The following is a 15,225-nucleotide window of genomic DNA, read 5'->3' as shown; positions in this document are numbered from 1 at the left end:
GGTGGATGTGCAAGGAAGAGTCAAATTACAGGCGCAGGCCACTGAAATGCTTTCACAGTCTTGCAGCAAGTTGCAGCCAACAGATCTTCTGAACCAGAGCTGACGCCTTTGTGGGCAGGCTCTCCTTCCACATAAATTTGCTCAAGAGATGTTCTTTGAAAGCACAAACTTTTTACATCCACAACATCCTTTGGCAAACTGTGAATTTTAGCTTAACTACGTATTGTGTGAAAAAGCATCTCCCTTCTGTTTATTTTTAATTTGTTAGATGCTCATTTCACTTTGTGTTCCTCAGTTCTCATACTGAAGGAAACCAGGAACAGTCCTTAGTTGCTTGCTTCTCCATGTCACTCTATTGTAAGCCTTTTTTTTTTTTTTAAGCATTTGCAATTTTAGGATTGCTAAATATTCAGCTTGAGATAAAACTCTGTGTCAGATCTCAGTAAGAGAAGGGATTTCTGCCCTTCAAGCTTCCACATGCACAGAAAGCAGCTAGATCATAATGATAAATAACAAAAGGACAATAGAAGGTATTTTCCAGATCCATTCCCAACAGCAAACATACTTTTTTCCAAAGAAAACAAGCAGGCAAACACTAATAAAGGGTTCCACCATCTCTACTTAGTGTGCCGTAGCTCACTCATGGCAAAGGTCTCATCTTCAGACAGACTACATTTTGCTCGGCAGCAGTTTCCTTTGTGCAACTTGCTTATGCGGCCTCATGACAAAAGCCAAGATGCCACTAACTCCAGAATCACAGCATCATTGGCAATGCTTAGATCCCCAGCCACGTTTTATTTACTTGTACTGTAAACTGCTTGAGCAACATTTGAATAGTTGTAAGAATATAACTGTACAAACCATTAAAGTCTGCCATCGCACTTTCTTCTTGAAGATATCTGTGTGTTACCTCAAGTGCCATTTTGAATTTTAAGTTAGTCTCACTAAGGAAAAAAAGGATTAAAAGGTCATTTTATTAAAAACATGGATACAAGAAAGAAGTTTGAACAAAATTAAGCAAATCAATATGCCATAGGTACCAACCTCCTACTTTGAAGCAATGGCAAAGCCATGCATTTGCATGGATATGAAGCATTCATGAACCACGTGACTAGTTCTTACACTGATTAGTTTCTTCACAAGTGAAATCTTACCCCTTTACCTCTGCTCGATGTACATAAGTGAAGCTTCTCACAATCATTGTTTTACTAATGCAGTAATTAAGTTTGAAGTAATGGTTATTTGAAAACAGTGTTTAATAACTGATACTGTTAAAAGCTTCAATAGAGAACTAACCTTTCCCAACACAAACAGATTCTTGTTTTGCATGATGTTGCAAGTTATTGTTTTTAAGATTACTAAAGGTTGAGTAAGGAATACACTGCTCATTTGGAAAAACTAACATTTCATCTCATTAGGGGAAGTCCGTATCATTACGGACTTCTCTAAAAGAATTCAGCACTAGCTTTTCTGACAACATGAACTAAAACATTTACAAAGCAATGTGAGAGAGACAGTAAGATTTATGCTATCTAAGCAGTTTCTATCAAAAACTTCCACCGAAAAAATTGTTTTCCCACTGACACAGCATAAGAAAAGTTTAAAATCATAAAAAAGTCCAGGTTGGAAGAAACCTCTGGTAATCAACAGTCCAACCTCCTGTTGGAAGCAGGATGTTGGATGAGGTTATCCAGGGCCCTGTCAAGCCAAGCCTTGACTGTTTCCAGTGAGAGAAATTCTACTACTTCTCTGGGCAACCTATTCCAACAGTAAAAATTATCAACCATGAGAATAATTATTCTTGAATGCAGACAGAATTTCCTCTGGAGCTATTTGTAACCATTGCTTCTTGTCCTGTCAATGTGAAGAGAATAGCTTCTCTGTAACTATCTTTGAGATACTGGAAGGCTGATTAAATCACCCGTCTCTTCTCCAGGCTGAATAAATCCAAGTCCTTCACCCTTTCTTCATATATCATGTACTCCAACACTTCAGACATCTTTGTGACACTCCAGTGGACCCTCACCAATTTTTAATGATCCTTGAATTGTGGGAATCAAAAACTGGACACAGTTTCCAGGTGTGGCTTAATAAGTGACAAATAGAGTCTGAAATACACACTTCTTGCTCTTTTACCAGCAAGCCAAAATTAAATCCAAGAAATCCTTAGATAGAGCCTTACCCATCTAGTTCTGCTGTCTCTACATAGCAGAGACTATTTGGTTCTGAGCTGGATAGCAGCAAAATATCAGCCTAGAAAAACAAATAAATAAGCACCAAATAAATCCAAGTCAAGATTTGTACAGAACTCTCTAGAAACAAAACAAATATATCTAAAGCACTTACAGGAACGAAAGTATTTTTCTTCAGACGAATGATATCACCAACTTTAATATCTTTCCATTTTGTGTTTTTGAACCTAATATCAAGATAGTTCAATAATTATTACTATTTAATCTAGAACACTATGCACTCTAAAAATCTTGAAATATTGAACTTTCCTTAGTAGAAAAACATTACACCTTGGTAATGTGTGTTTTTTCTTTTTGGAAACTGCAATTTAGTTGGGCATCTATAACTTAGAAGTCAACCTACCTCTTCTCTTCCCTCTTCACCTATATATGAATTTCTGCCCTTCTCTCCAAAGAAGCTGCTCTTAGCACAGATTTAGTGCCACAAAATTAAGTTAAATTACTCCTTTGGGCAATTCTCTTCCATTTTCAATTGGGTTTTCCACACAGACATGTGGAACAGTAAAGAACAAAAAGCTGAACTTTCCCTATCATCTATGGTTTAAGATCTGTGATGAAACTTAGTAACAAGACAACAAACATCACTTACAAAGTTAAGGTAACAGTACAAACCTTCCATCCCTGATGACTTCACATGTCCTATTATTAACCTCGTTGTCCATCCTGTGACGAGCCTGAAAACCAGGAGAAGAGAATATACTCCCTACCACATATCACAATTAAAGAAATTAACAACACTGAGGTGTTTTGCTTTTAACATTAACAAAACATGTTTCTTACAATGTCATCCACTAGGTCTTTGACTGCAGTTATTCCCAGCACCAAGAGTAAGGGCACCAGTGTTGTATACCATGACAGGGTAGTTATTTGGGGAATCGACTACAAAAGACAAATAAAATCAGTTCAGTAGAGGACTACCAATCAAGCTCTATTCAGAGACATTTCATAGTGATCTGACTGTAACATAAGAAGGAAAACCAACACATCAGAGAGAGAATTTTAAGTCAGGTTGTGAAGATGAACAAACTCTAGGGGGAGAATTTGACTGTGCTGCCCTACCTCAGCATTGGCTTCTCTTTAACAATTGTAGTTGCTTGTATTTTGTGTTGGAGCTTCTGATTCATGAGTGGAACTTAAGGCCATCATGTTTTACAGAGTAAAAGAAACATCTTTTCCCCATGAAATTAATGAACTCTGCAACTAGCTCATCCTAGCTAATACAACGCTAGGGTAGGTTGTTCCAGATTTCTGTTGAGATGAGCTTAGTTTCTGTAGTAGTTCAGATACATTCCCTTACAGGATAGCACTGAATTGTGTCATAAGTATTATTCAGCTCAGTAGATTAGCACCTCAAATCCACTTTACAGTTAGTGTTCTCTCTGCTTTTCTTACCTGCAAAATGAGAAGAACGAGGAAATAGAAGTTGGCTGCTCTTTTAAACTGTTCAAACAGATTAAGTGGTAAAAAAGTGATAGGATTGTACTTGTATGTCTTAATTGCATTTGCCTGTTGAAGAAAACCAAACGTCATTCACAAGAACAGATTCTTCTTACATTACAAATGTACAATGCCTATTTTTAAGTAAAGCATTTTACTAGTGAAATCTTTCCTACGAACTTTGTTAGAATTGTAACTCAACAGTTTAACATCTTAATGTCACCATCTTAATGAAATAAGGCAAAAAAGGTCTGTTTCACTGACATTAACGTACCCCAAAAAGCATCTCAGACTGAAGCTTTAGCTACACCGAGGACTACAGGGCATTGCACAGTCACAGTGTAGAAAGGTTACAGCCTCTCCCCCAGTAAATGACACAGTGCACATGGCACTGCCAGATGAGGACAGAGAAGGGAAGGAAACTTCCGTGCTTTTCTCCTCCTAGGCAATCTTCTCTGTAATGCCTTTTGACATTATTTGCTCAATATACAACATCACTATTAGGGATATAATTAGTCTCAGGCATGAAACTACAAATAATGAATCCAGACAAAAAGGACTGATAATTAGACTTATTCAGGAGGGACAACATCAGATCCAGCAAAGGTTAACTCTCACAAGTGCCAGTCCCTACCTAGTCCAAACATGAAGGATTTCCATTTGAATAGCTCCAGTTGTAGCAGTTTTACTATTAAAAGTTCATAACCATGTATGAGATAATCCAAACTGCCTCAAGTCTGCAAGGCAGGTATCTCAGCAGGTACAAGGGAACCAATGAGCCAATGCATCACAGATAAAGCCAGGCACTCCACATGTAGTAACCCCACAGTCCAAGCCTCTGTCACTCGCAACCAGCACCACATAGAAGCACCACAGCTTTATTACTTTGAAAGGTTAAAAAATTAGGAACAGGAAAAAAATTCAACCTTTTGTCTTGATAAACGAGATAAAAATGTCTCCTTTATCATAATTAGGTGTATCTAAAATTATGCTGTTTAAATGACTAGACATTCCCAAATGTCTATTTTTAAGACTGTCCCAGTCTAGCTTAGTCAGGATATTGCTTCATACTATACGGAAACTTCTTATACGAAAGATGACACCTATGTGGACGTTTGCAACAGCCAATAAAACTCGGAATTTGGACTGAGGACACCTGGCTTCTAATTCTCTATCTCATCTTAAACAAGTCTCTTGATACCTTGATTTTCCATTCACAAACCCCAAACCAGTTATACTTCCTCACCTTTGTTGGAAATCCTAAGAAGTGTTAATTGTGGTTTTTACACTAATCACCAGTGGTTCCAAAGATCTTAGTGAGATTAAGAAAGTATTCACCCTGACAAGTACTGTTAGCACATAACTGAGATAAAGAAAACTTACTGCATATTTGCTTTTTTTGAAGCACAGAAATACTGTTCTCTTAAACTGGGGCTGTTCATAGAAGCGTTGATCATTTGCTTTAACTTGCCAGCTGCAATCTGGAAGAGACAAGGCAAAATGGGTCAACCTCTGATTGTTATAAACATGAAGGAACAAATCAGCCAGTTTCAGGTTTTCTCTGAAATGCCATCTTTTAAAGGTATTTTCAGTTGAAACAAGACTGGTACCTGCTTTTTAGTACATAGTCTAAAAAAAAGGTTTTCAGGAAGTCTCCAGGCTATTTGTCTTTATTAACAATTAAAATATAATTTGAGGTAGGAGGAAGTGGTGATTAACAATTTGGAAGTTCTATGAGAAACTGAAAACCTATTGGAACATTTATTCATGCTAAATTCCCTTCTTTCCCCTCTTTTGGTTTTCTTTTCTTATACCTGTGAAGCACTACGCACCCAAAACAGGGTTTCTCAGTCTTTCTAGAAATGAAAAGGTCCACTAAACTTTGGAAAACAATTATTTCATATAACCATACTGTGCAATGGTTTTCATTTACAACCATGAAAAAGGTAAAAATCTGAAGTGCTCATTTTATTTTTTCAGCCATCAATTTTGTTTGACTGCTTGAAAACTCAGGAACATAAATTGCATTTTGCAGTAAAATTTAACAAAACTAAACAAGCGATGTCTGCGAACACCTTCTGAAGTTTTGGACCATAAACTGATAAATTTGCTTACAAAGCAGCTAAGCAATATTGCCTCCTTCTGTCACCTTCAGTACTTAGCATTTAAAACCTGACTTGACATTACAGTCTCCCTAAGGAAAAAGCCTCTAGAGGACTTGCTAACAAACCATCCATCTCCACCTTAAGGTCCCTGTTGTTAATCTAAGTCCTGTGAAGTTCACCTTTAAATGGGGTTCATCTAAGACATAAGTAGCTTTTGGTCGACCACTACCAGAACAACTCCTGCTGTCAAGTTATTTTCCATGCCCCCCTCTTTCACAGGCTACCTCCTTCCCTTCAAGATCCTTCAGATCCCTTTCCTGCCCTCAAGCCTGCATCACCAATAAACTATTAATCCTGCTACCCACACCCACAAATTCAGGCCCTGCCCACATCAAAGAAACTCCCCACTGAACTCATTCAGCAAGTTTTTGAGCTGACTCACAGGAGAACTTTGCCTGCCTGGGAAGGATGAGGCAGACAGTATTTTGAAATTCAGCTTTCCTGACTCATCAGCCAAATGTCTCCCCCTTTTCTCCAACCCACAGTAATTGTTCTTAATGGGTGTTCTTTTTGGTTTCATGGGATTCTCGTGACCTAAGCCCATCCAGCACTGGAGAGCATGGATGGGGTGAAACTCCCGGAGGCAGAGGTGTGGGATGGGGACTGGCACCCACTGCCAGGGACCTGCAGGGAAGCACGTGTGAAGGCACTCCTGGGCTGCTGTAAGGACCGCTGTAAGGTAGTCAGGTCTGATAAGGCTGACTCAAACTTAAAATTGCAAATCCAGACACAAAGCCTTCCCCGCGCCCCCCCCCCCCATCCAACACAGAAAGCAAGGTCTCGTTTGATGTACCCAGGATCTGCGACTATACAACTTTCTTTTCTGAAAGATCGGTTGCAGGCTGAGAAGATAGTAGAGAAATATTTATCTTGCTGTAGCACTTGTATTTAAGATTGCATAAATGAAAACATACACCAGATGGTGAAGATACACTGTGCATCCTGGTCAGGGCTTACACAGAAGTGCTGGGAGTCACAGAGTCTTAAATGCCTTACATAAAATTTACCAAAAAAAAAAATTACTGGAGGATCAGGTTTTGGTTTAAAAGAAGATAAGCATTACTGAAGTGCATGAATTGAGAAAGTTATTAATGACAGGACTGAAGCAAATTGTAACCATGTCTACAAGAACATTTCTTCACCACATTCACAGAAACATTGCAGTGCTGATAAAACCTCAGCAGCCCAGATGGAAGAGTGGCAAATTAGGTCTTAAATAAAACCTGCAGGAAGGAAGCTCCCTGAAATTACTTTAAACTGCTTAGAAGTGATAGCAGTACCTAATATTTGGGAAGCTGCACCAGTAGTTTATCACCGTTAAAGGAACATAACAGGAAAACCGTCTTGTTGAGGGGAAAAAAAATAAGCAGCAAAAAGGATGATGTTTTTGTAGCACTATTTGAATATAATTAGCTACTGAACCAGTCAGCAGATTCTACAAATTCTGCAACTTATGCCAGAAAATTATCTATTAACCAGAAAATGTACACAAAGATGATTTAAACAAACAAAACCCAAAGGATCTAAAGAGGATGAAAAAATAAAAATCTGACAAAAACTTGTCAACTGCTTAGAAGCTGTATGATTAGAGTACTGGCCTACCAAGCCTGCATGGTAACATCTCTTACCTCCTTAAAGCTTTTGCCCTAGCTCATAGTTCAAAGGAACTCTGCCATATCCATAGCTCTAGTCCATATTTTGGATAATAATTTGGGTAACATTAACCGTATAGACAGCAGAGACTTGTGGTTACACTGAACTAGCGGGTGCTATGAGCCCCTTGGAGGGCAGAATCAAAACTCATCTCCCTGCTTTCAGATTCTGTCCAGTTCACCAGGATAAAGGAAAAGGCATAGTACACTTGAGAAAAGAAATTGAAGGTGTAGGAGGTCCTGTTTTAGTTTTGTTTCTCTTTTTTTTTTTTTCTTTTTCTTGTGCTCATACTAGGCCACAAAGCAAACTTGTGGTTGCTGGTGTATTGTGTCTATGAAATAAAGTATCTGGATAAAGTAAGACGGGGGGATCTGGGGAGAGAGCAACAGTCATGATAAGAACTCAAGAAAATATGAAGGATGATGAGAGGGTAAGAAAACTGTTTATTCTATAGACTGTGTTACCTCAGTCGTCATAAAAAAAACCCCAAACCTAAACATGTAATAGGTGGTTATAAAACGAGAGTTGATCAACTGTTCCCTATTGCCACACAAACAGGAAGAAATCTATATATATATTAAACAGGCAGTGGTTAAATAAAAAGTACCTACATTGCAACACTGGGAAAAAAAAAAAAAAGGCACTTAGGGGAGTTACACACTTCCCTTGGACAGAGGTTAAGAACAGGTATGTCTAAAACATGCCAGAGAGGCTCCTTCCATTTATGCTCCTATGCTGGTAGCAGCACACAGACTGCACTTGATGGGTTTTGTTGAACTCCTACTCACCATACCTTTCTGTGATTCTGAAACTACTGCAAAGAAGATCATGAGGCTACAAAATTAGCATTGAAGCTGAAATTTCATCTGCACAAGACTTAGAAAGCAGAAATACATGCAAACCAACTGACTAAACACAGCAAATTGGTTTATGTTGGCTCAAGTTTCCAAATGATGGGGAAGACACATATCTGAAGTTCTGTTCGAGCAGTTCTCAGACCACAGGCTATGTACATCTAGGGCCTGCCTTAATTAAGACAAGGTCACCGTGCAGATCATTAGCTTTATGCAAGAAGCAGTGGCACAGAACTCTGGCTGCAGATTGAAATGAAGCTGATTTTCACTCTGAGATTCGTTAAACTGAATTGCCATCAATTACTCCTCCACAGATTCAGATACACCATTCCAAACCTACCTAATGAATATGCACAAAAATCAAATTGATCCGTACATAGCTCAGCCTCTGTATTCAGGATCATTTGCTACACAATCAAGTTTCTGTCATAATATTACCTTTTTTCAATGGTTCTTGGCTCTCCTCAGCATCTCTGTTGATTTGGTTTTGTCCTGGTTCGACTGCAGGTTGCCGACTGTCCAACTCATCCTCCGTTTCATCGTCACTATATGGCATCACCTCATCATTAGGCTGGGAATCCTCATCGAAGGTGGTCTCTGAATCCCTTTCTGAGATCATGCTGCTAGCGCCCTGCAAGCATTTTATAAAAGTTGGGGAAAGGAGTTAACATAGCGAGTGCTGGAAACCATGTCTCTGTAATTTTACTCTGTTGATGCTGGTCACCAAAAACGTTTGAAACCAGTTTCCCTGGAACAGCATAAAGCATAGGCTTGGTTTTCAAGCACAGACCAAAGTTATGAGGCAGTTATTTTCACAGCAAGTCCTTCATTACCATTCTGCTATATGTAATTACACATGCTCACACAACAGTCTAAGGAACGCCCTGCGCTCATGACGCAGTACACCTTGAGTGGGACACAGGAATTAGGGAGCCCACAAACACCTGACTCCCAGCAGCCATTACATCATCCCCTGTGGAGCCACAGGAGCCAGAGCCCCACTTGGCCACGGTGGGGCCAGGCACCACGTGCTGGGTCAGCACGAGTCGTGCCACTGAGGGTTTGGGTCACGCAACTGTTCCTCCATCCCAGTCTGCCCAGTCTCACTCAAACCAGTCCTCGCTTCCTCTCCCCACAGGCTGAACATCAGCATTTCTCATTGCAAGATCCCACATCTTGGTGTTCAAATACCTGAGGAAGTTTATAACTAATTTGTAGTTCAACACACAAGACTAGTCAGTTGAAGCTGTGATATGTGTGTGCGTACCTCTGTCAGAAGCTTTTCAGAAAGCACACGTGCTCCCTAACCCTCGAGCGCTAGCACATTATCTCCCAAATTGGGATCTCCACTTTCCAGAAAGTTTATTTAAATTACAGCTCTTGAAAAAATCCCAACGTTGTTGTGACTTGGGCTGCTGCAGTTGGCTGTGATCTCAGACAGGAGCAAAACACGCAATAGGGGATTTCAGCCTCCTCCAGCATTTTTGCATCACTGAGACAGTTTCTACAGCTTACCCTATCTGCTGCAAGAGACAGCATTGGATTAACTGTTTGTAAACAAAATCCAGAAAGCATCTACTCATGGGTAACTCCCCTCCAACCAACACCTACAAATAACTACCTACGTGATTGCTAGGTGGTCTTCATCTACATTTGACCAGTTAGTTGCCTTGCTGAGTGTCCTGGCATTTTAATAACTGATCTGGTGCAAGGGTTCAGACCATTCTGATGGGTGCATCCTGTTCATTTCTAACCATGCAATACCCAAATTTGTTGTGCTGAAGCTTAAATTGCACTTGTTTCTGCAGACCAACGCTTCCAAACAGGTTCTGTCCTGTCTGTGCTAGGCACCACAACAACTGTTAAGAAAACTAAAAACCGTGAGGAGGGGAGGGGGCTCCATCACCTCACTATTTCTGCCAGGGCCCCAAGGGCACCAATAAGCCTCTCTGACCCTGACCAGCCTTGCCCCAGCCCCCCCCCCACCCATGGGACCAGGAGCCACATTTTGGCTCAGCCCATAGAACCTGTCTGAGCTGCATGGGAGAAGGGCTGGTCTCCAGCTGAGCTGTGGCCATGTCCATGCCCCCTTCAGCTCTGCCTCGACACTGCGGACCTCTCAGGCCATCACTGGGCCTGATACTAACCCTGAACTAGGCATCAACTTCCTGGCTTGACCTTGGACCTGCCTCATCACTGTGGCATTGCCTCATGGCCTGGACTCTGGTTGGACCTGGCCACCATCTCAGGGTCTGTCCTGCTTGCCTTGTGAGCGCTGGGACCCCTGTCCGCTTGCTTTCCCATGGAGAGCAGCCCTGCTCTTGCTGCTCCCTGGCAACTTCAAAATAAAACCAAGTTAAAGGATCGCTGAAGCCAAGCAAAATAACGTGCACAGCAGCTAGCTACCAAGTACCTGTCTGTTGACCGATCCTGCAAAGAGAGCCTGGTGTTGTGAAGGAAGGCCAGTGCCACCCTATACCCCGTATGCTGCTGCTAACAAAACCAGCAATCATTGGGGCTGACACCAAACCCTATCAACATCCACCTTAGTTTCTATTTTTGCAAAGCTGAATTGTCTCCCCTCCTTAATATCTCTTATAAGAGAGATATAAATATTACATGAGCACTTAATATGCTACTCAAATGACACGACTGTTGGCTGGGAGCCCAAAGCATGCAACACTCATGAGCCGTAGCACTGCGGCGCTCGCCCAGCATACAGGCTAATGTTTCGAGACTGCCAGTTTACAAAATGAACCAAACCCAACAGTATTATATGAACGGACAGTTTGATTTAATATGAATTAATACAACTTCTCCCAAGACCCACTCAAGATGTTAGAGACTGCTCACTGACGCTATTAGCCAGGAGTATGACAGCAGTCACTAACACTGTTGTGGAACCTGAAACTTTTGTGAAAAGATCATTTGTTTCCCTGAATAGCCTTCGAGTTAGGGAATTCACCTCAAGATGCAGGAGGTTCAAGCTCAAACTCAGGCACCTGAATACCTCATTGTGATATTTTGGTTTATTTCTCATCTTTTTACCCCTTTTGTTCTTCCTCACCTACAACCCCATCCCCATAAAATCTCTATTTCACCAGATACAGAAAGGAATAAAACTATTAACCAGAAACCTGAACCAAAAATTTCTCTCCAGAGCAACCTATTCATTAACAACTTAATACATAGGGCCAGGACAACTTGCACAGACATCATTACATGAACCGGTCTGTGATGCAATCCACACAGTTTCTCGTGCGCGCTGGTCAATAAGCAGCTGGTGCAGTGCAGACATGCTGTGGCAGCTGCAGGCAGGCAGTTGCCTGAACCATGTGAGGGCTCAGAGACCCCCAGGTTACACTGAGATTTCATTCCCAGCCAAGGAAGACACTGCTGAATTGGGTATTAGTCTTGCCTCTTAACAATCCTACAAACTCTGACTTGCCAAGCAATATTTACAGCCAAACAACACTGATTTTTTCCAATTTTTTTTTTTTTTCTATCTGAAGAGGGATATGGACAATCCTGCCCTTAGCCATCAAAGCTTTTGCTTTGCAAGCAAGCCTGGGTCAGACTCTTCACCCGCACATCTACTTTGGGGTTTACAGACGCTTGGATTTTCTTTGCACTGAATGTTTGCTCAGGCAGAAAAAATATTCCTTATGTTTCCAATCCCAAATTGTTTGAGTGTTAGACAAAGTCCTTTTAGAGCAGGACGTAATGCTCAATGCCTCTTTGAAATATATATAAAATATACATGACTGCAAGAAGCCTGCAATAGTCAAGGATTCTGCCCTGCTGATACCTCACATGGGGACTGCTGGAGGGGAAGAGCTGAAGATCCTTAAAACAAAAATTACCACCAGGTCTTTGAATTGCTCTCACTCCAAGACAAACAAAACAAGCTCATACCCCAGCAAACAGAGATTCAGCCTTTAGTCTATTAAACTTTACTCATGAACTGATTAATGAGCTGATTAATCATGCAAAGGGTTAGATGAGATGTCAAAAAACCACTGCATTTGTTTTCTATTATAGATGCATAGCTAAACGGAAATACCTAAAATACAAACAGAAGCAGCCTATGATGCTAGCTGGGAATGCCAGTGCAATGGTTTGTTGGGGGCAAGTTCAAATTAATTGTATTCACTTCACCTCCCCAAAGAGCAAAACTGTCAGCTGGAAAACGCCACTAACAGAGGAGATCTCATTAACTGTTACCTTGCAGGCAGCACAACTCTGTCCGCTGAGCTGCTCTGTGCTGCAGGCAGTGCCATTATCATCTCTGCAGAAGGCAACAAAATCACACACACGTCAGTGATTTCAGGCAGCATTTACTAACCCTGATACCACGAAGTGCAGAGGGCACCGTCTCTGTGCCCAAAGACCTCACTGCTAACATCCCCGGCGGCCAGCAGAGTCTCCTGGGAAGCATCGCTGCCTGCCTGCTCGGTACGTACCCTGACCTCAGGGATCAAGAGCAGCCGAGGGGTCGGCAGTCTGCCGGACGGGGAGCACAGGCAGGGCTGTCGGTGAGCGTGTGGCAGCAGAGGAGCCCGGGGCTGGCTAGGAGACTGCAGCAAGGCACCCGCAGTGGGAAGAGAGCAGAGAGGTGTTGTGGGGCCGAGGGTGAAGGAGTCTTCCAGTGACAGGGTGACAAACTGGTTTAGAGTTAAGTTTCTTGACACCTAGACTGCATGAAAAGGGCTAGATGGGACATCAAAGCGATGTCAGAAGTTCAGAGGAAGGTGGAGAGCGATCACGAGGTGAAAGAGGAGATGAGACAAGAGGAACCGACAGCACAGAGCAGCAGAGATGCCAACTAATACTGAGCCAGGAGGGGACAGAAAGAGAGGAGAGCACACATCTACCGGCACCTGGATGCGGGATGGACACAATGGAAACCAAAGGTGAATTAAACAAGGCAGGAAGAGAGATGGCCGCTACTGATTTTTGCAGCAGTCAATATTCTGAGGAGAAAAAAGGCACCACAATCAAAAAAAAAAAAAAAAAACTAGAAAGGCTTATACCATGCAGGAGAAACAAACTATAAACAATGTTGAAATAATATAGAAGCAAGGGTCCATTCCTAAAAGGCTCTACTCTCAGAAGACAGACAGACAATTTCTTACGTTTGTGTGCACTCCTTACGTTCAGACTTGAGCTGAAATAACCATCACTTACAAAACGGTCTTTCAAGTAAGGCAAAAAAAGGATTTGGTTTGCTGGAGCTGGGGGTAAAAAGGTTTCAAGCAAGATCCCACCTGCTTTTCCCATTTCACAATAATATAAGTATAAATGAACACTGCTTTTACAGATCTTGCATTGAATGGACTAATAAAAAAAGCTACAAATAAATAGGCTTTAGGAATTTCTCTGAAGGCGTCATCTTTCACATCAAGCTTAGATTCAACCAATAATTAGTAATGTTTGAACATATGCAGTGGGAAAGAAATATAATTAGCAAAATAAAATTCCAACACAAGAAAAGCTGCACAGTTCCTCTCAGAGACAGGATGAGTCTTTCATAAAATGAGATCTACTTGACTACATGTAATGCAAGCTATACATTTAAGCCCCAAAGGATCCTGCTTCCCCGGGGATTGAGCTATGCAATTTTCAAGGGCAGCAAACTCCATCCCACCAGAAGCACTACACACAAGTACCTCTCCTAAATTCTGAATTAACTTCTAATGCTGCCAAAACTTACAAAGAGAGCTTTTGGTGTCTATGGAAACAGTTCTTGGAGGGCCTGAGATGGAACAACACAGTTGTTACATGCTGCTTGATAAAATACTCAACACTTAAAATTGGTTCTTGGTTGTATGGTCCTAATTTTCCAGTTCCTGACTTGAAGACAGACAGGGGCTTTCACTCCATTGCAGATAAGTCACAAAAGCAGAAACCCTTACACTAAACAAAACTTCAGTCTATAGAAAGCATTAGAAGAAATCAAGAGGTTTCCCCAGCAGCTCAGTAGCCACTAACTCTGCAACCATCCTTCAGTATCAGCCAGCCTCTAGAGAGCAGGCATGCAGAGCACCAACAACTTGAACTGCAGCTGCTTTAACCTTGCTTGCAGTGAGATGGCCAGTGCAGCAACAAAGACCGTCTTCCTCGGCAAGGCTGGGATCAGCTCTGAGCCCAGGCAGGCACTGACTGGGGTGGCCATACTTCCCCGGGCCGGTGGGAAGCAATTGTCAGCTCCCAGTTCTGGCATAGCAGGCATAAACCAGGCTAACAGTCTCCTTACCTTAGAAAATTAAGCTGATCCAACAGCAGCGTCGATGTATGGGGAGGTAAAGGAGAGGAAAATAGTATTAAACACAAGTTTAATTATACCTGCCTGACTTTATTTACTAAAAGGGCAGAAAACTCAGGTGCAAATTCCACAGTGCTTTGGTCACTCAGGTTTTGTGTCTGCTCATGCCTCGTGGCAAGTACCAGCTAACTGGGAATAACAGAAACCTTGTAAAAAAAAAAAAAAAAAAAAAACACAACACCTAACAAAACCCCCACATTTACTGCATTTATTGAAGGCAGTAAATGACAACAACAACAAAAATCTTATTCTAAATTCTCCTCTGGAAAGTCACTGCATATGACACTGTTGCAAGAACTTGGGGTCACAGAGAACATAACTTTAATGCCGCAAATCAGATAGTCACTTAAAGTGGCCCTAAAACAAAGTTACAGATCCATCTAGAACAAGGCATATGTATAGTAAAAGAATTAAAATGCTACTAAATTTGTTATTTTTATTTATTGTGGATATAACAACCTACGATGTGAAGCAGAACAAGCCTAACAATTACATACCTGTCAGTCATCGGTCCCTTCACAACCTGTGTACAGCCTACA

General features: G+C 41.4%; 1 protein-coding gene across 3 annotated transcripts in view; it reads right to left on the bottom strand.

Annotated features, from left to right (window-relative positions):
- The window catches only part of ATP8B1 (ATPase phospholipid transporting 8B1), a 44,431-nt gene that overhangs the window by 19,371 nt on the left and 9,835 nt on the right, over positions 1-15,225 (bottom strand). For 2 of the 3 annotated variants that reach the window (XM_069775551.1, XM_069775550.1), the window contains 8 exons: positions 8,800-8,992; positions 5,073-5,170; positions 3,645-3,758; positions 3,033-3,131; positions 2,865-2,926; positions 2,347-2,419; positions 2,183-2,253; positions 862-944 (listed from right to left, as the gene is read on the bottom strand). In XM_069775551.1, coding sequence (XP_069631652.1) covers positions 862-944; positions 2,183-2,253; positions 2,347-2,419; positions 2,865-2,926; positions 3,033-3,131; positions 3,645-3,758; positions 5,073-5,170; positions 8,800-8,980 — 781 coding nt within the window. In that variant the 5' untranslated portion in view covers positions 8,981-8,992. Of the gene's footprint in view, positions 1-861; positions 945-2,182; positions 2,254-2,346; positions 2,420-2,864; positions 2,927-3,032; positions 3,132-3,644; positions 3,759-5,072; positions 5,171-8,799; positions 8,993-12,706; positions 12,803-15,225 lie in introns of those variants that run through there. The other variant, XM_069775549.1, reaches the window with a different exon arrangement.

The sequence above is a fragment of the Haliaeetus albicilla genome, chromosome W (assembly GCF_947461875.1).
Source record: "Haliaeetus albicilla chromosome W, bHalAlb1.1, whole genome shotgun sequence".
NCBI lineage: Eukaryota > Metazoa > Chordata > Aves > Accipitriformes > Accipitridae > Haliaeetus > Haliaeetus albicilla.
This window is presented reverse-complemented; position numbering and strand designations above follow the sequence as displayed.